At 41.3% G+C, this 1,816-nt stretch overlaps 1 protein-coding gene across 1 annotated transcript; it reads right to left on the bottom strand.

Annotated features, from left to right (window-relative positions):
* Positions 1 to 650: 650 nt before the first annotated feature.
* Positions 651 to 1,576, bottom strand: LOC129303856 (peroxidase 57-like). The gene is made up of 2 exons (XM_054943405.1): positions 1,379 to 1,576; positions 651 to 1,280 (listed from the first exon to the last, which is right to left on the bottom strand). Exons 1-2 carry the CDS (start codon positions 1,574 to 1,576, stop codon positions 651 to 653), a joined length of 828 nt encoding a protein of 275 aa, XP_054799380.1.
* Between the last annotated feature and the right edge of the window lie 240 nt (positions 1,577 to 1,816).

A 1,816-nucleotide genomic window follows, 5' to 3' on the forward strand; every position in this document is an offset into this window, starting at 1 on the left:
TTACCCCTAGTCTCAATTATTAAAGCACTCCATGATGAGTGAGAAATACACTTACACAAATATTTATGTTAATAAATACAAGAGATAAAATGGAGATATTTTTTTTTACATGTATTAAGTTGCTTATATTTTAAATAAAAATTAATTTAAAAATTCTTTATATTTTGGGCAGGAGGGAGTAACTTTTCCCGTCTAAAATGTTCCACTTGTCCCTTTTGAACGTCCTTTAATTTCAAAGTCGCTGTCCTGTTTCCTCATTAAAAAAAATGTTATCCTTATATGCTTAATTGTCCGTACCTATAATCGGGGATGATGATTATGATGCCTCCGAGCTGAAGGGGAGACGAAATTTAAGAAACTCAAAAAATCACCGCCCAATTAACTTATTGTGAAAATAAACGCCATCAAAGTAGCTTTTTGTCATATTATTTCATGTCTATAATATATAGAAACAAACATTCAGTTTCGCAATATATAGTAATGATATTATATATTGGTTGGAAAAAAAAAAAGGGACAGCGTTGCTGCATTTTAAACCCAATATGTTGGCTTCACTACTTCACGTTAATTTCCAAATATAAATAGAAACAAACATACAATTTCACATTTCACAATAAATAAAAAGGCAGCATTAATTCCTGCAGCGGTGTCTAATTGTTAAAAGCACCGCATTTCTTTCGAATCTCGCCAGCATTACCAACCAGAACTTGAATTCTTCCCATCTTGATCATTGCATTTGCGAAGCTTATCTGAAACCTGGTATTGTTTGCTGCAAGAGCGGTGACAATACTCTTTGTTGACGCAGAAACAGCAAGGTTTTGATCAATAGAGAGAACGCCCTTGTTTTGAAGAATTTGCTTATAGTACTGGTTATCCACTGTGGACGGCGTCTTGCCGTCCAAAAGTCTACCAAATGCCTTTCCCACAGTGTGCCCACCCATAAGGCTCACCATGTCTTCTTCTCTTTTGATTCCCTTCTTGTCAAACAGATCTAGGGCATCCTGAACAGAGATATCTGGTCCTGGCAAATCAACCGAGCTTCTTTTAGACACCAGCCCGTCGCGTCTTCCGGTGGGGACCTCATATTTGGGTCCTCCGGCCAGAGCCACGGCGTCTCTGGTGGCCAGTGTTATGATATCGGCACACGACACCGTCGAAGGGCACGCGGCTTCGAGCCTTTCCTTCACCTGGTCGATGAGATCGAATCCTCGGACGCTCAAGTTTTGACCCGCCTCTTTCTCAGCGTCAGTGGAGTCTATGAGTATGGATGCATCGCAACCCTGTGAAGGAGAATGGTTTTAATAGGCGAGTCCCATGAGAATGATGACTGGTAAAATATAAAAACGGGTAATTAACGAAGACACGAAGTGATGCTCACCTGGACGAAACAGTCGTGAAAGTGCATGCGAAGCAAGGCTGCGGTGATGGTCCTGTCGCTGTTGAATCGCTTCTGCACCACTTGCTTCACGATGGACTCGGCTTTTGGGCAGGACGACTTATAGAATCCAACCTTGAGCTGAGCCAATGCCACGGGGAGCACCAGCACCAAGACGCACACCAAAAGTGATATTTTCATTCTTTGCTGGATCGATCACTCGGTATCTATATTTGCTCAGCGTAAATTGCTTTCATAAGACTACCAAGTGAATTTGCTTTGTTGCTTGAGAGGATTGTGATCTCTGAGCACACACATATATATAGACACACACAGACAAAGAGGAGAAGGAGATATAATTGCCATCGCTATTGGCTTCGTCCCCAGAAAAGTTGTCAAATCAGCCAACAAGTCTTCCTTGTTCGAACTTACTTCGTCTCC

The sequence above is a fragment of the Prosopis cineraria genome, unplaced genomic scaffold (assembly GCF_029017545.1).
Source record: "Prosopis cineraria cultivar Desert tree isolate PC_DT_omini unplaced genomic scaffold, ASM2901754v1 PC1, whole genome shotgun sequence".
NCBI lineage: Eukaryota > Viridiplantae > Streptophyta > Magnoliopsida > Fabales > Fabaceae > Prosopis > Prosopis cineraria.

What these genes read in the sequence shown, in the direction of transcription:
- LOC129303856 (XM_054943405.1), bottom strand. Translation starts at nt 1,576, where the DNA reads ATGAAAATATCACTTTTGGTGTGCGTCTTGGTGCTGGTGCTCCCCGTG. An exon ending in TTCACGACTGTTTCGTCCAG is followed by an intron (nt 1,281 to 1,378) that starts GTGAGCATCACT and finishes TCTCCTTCACAG; the next exon opens with GGTTGCGATGCATCCATACT.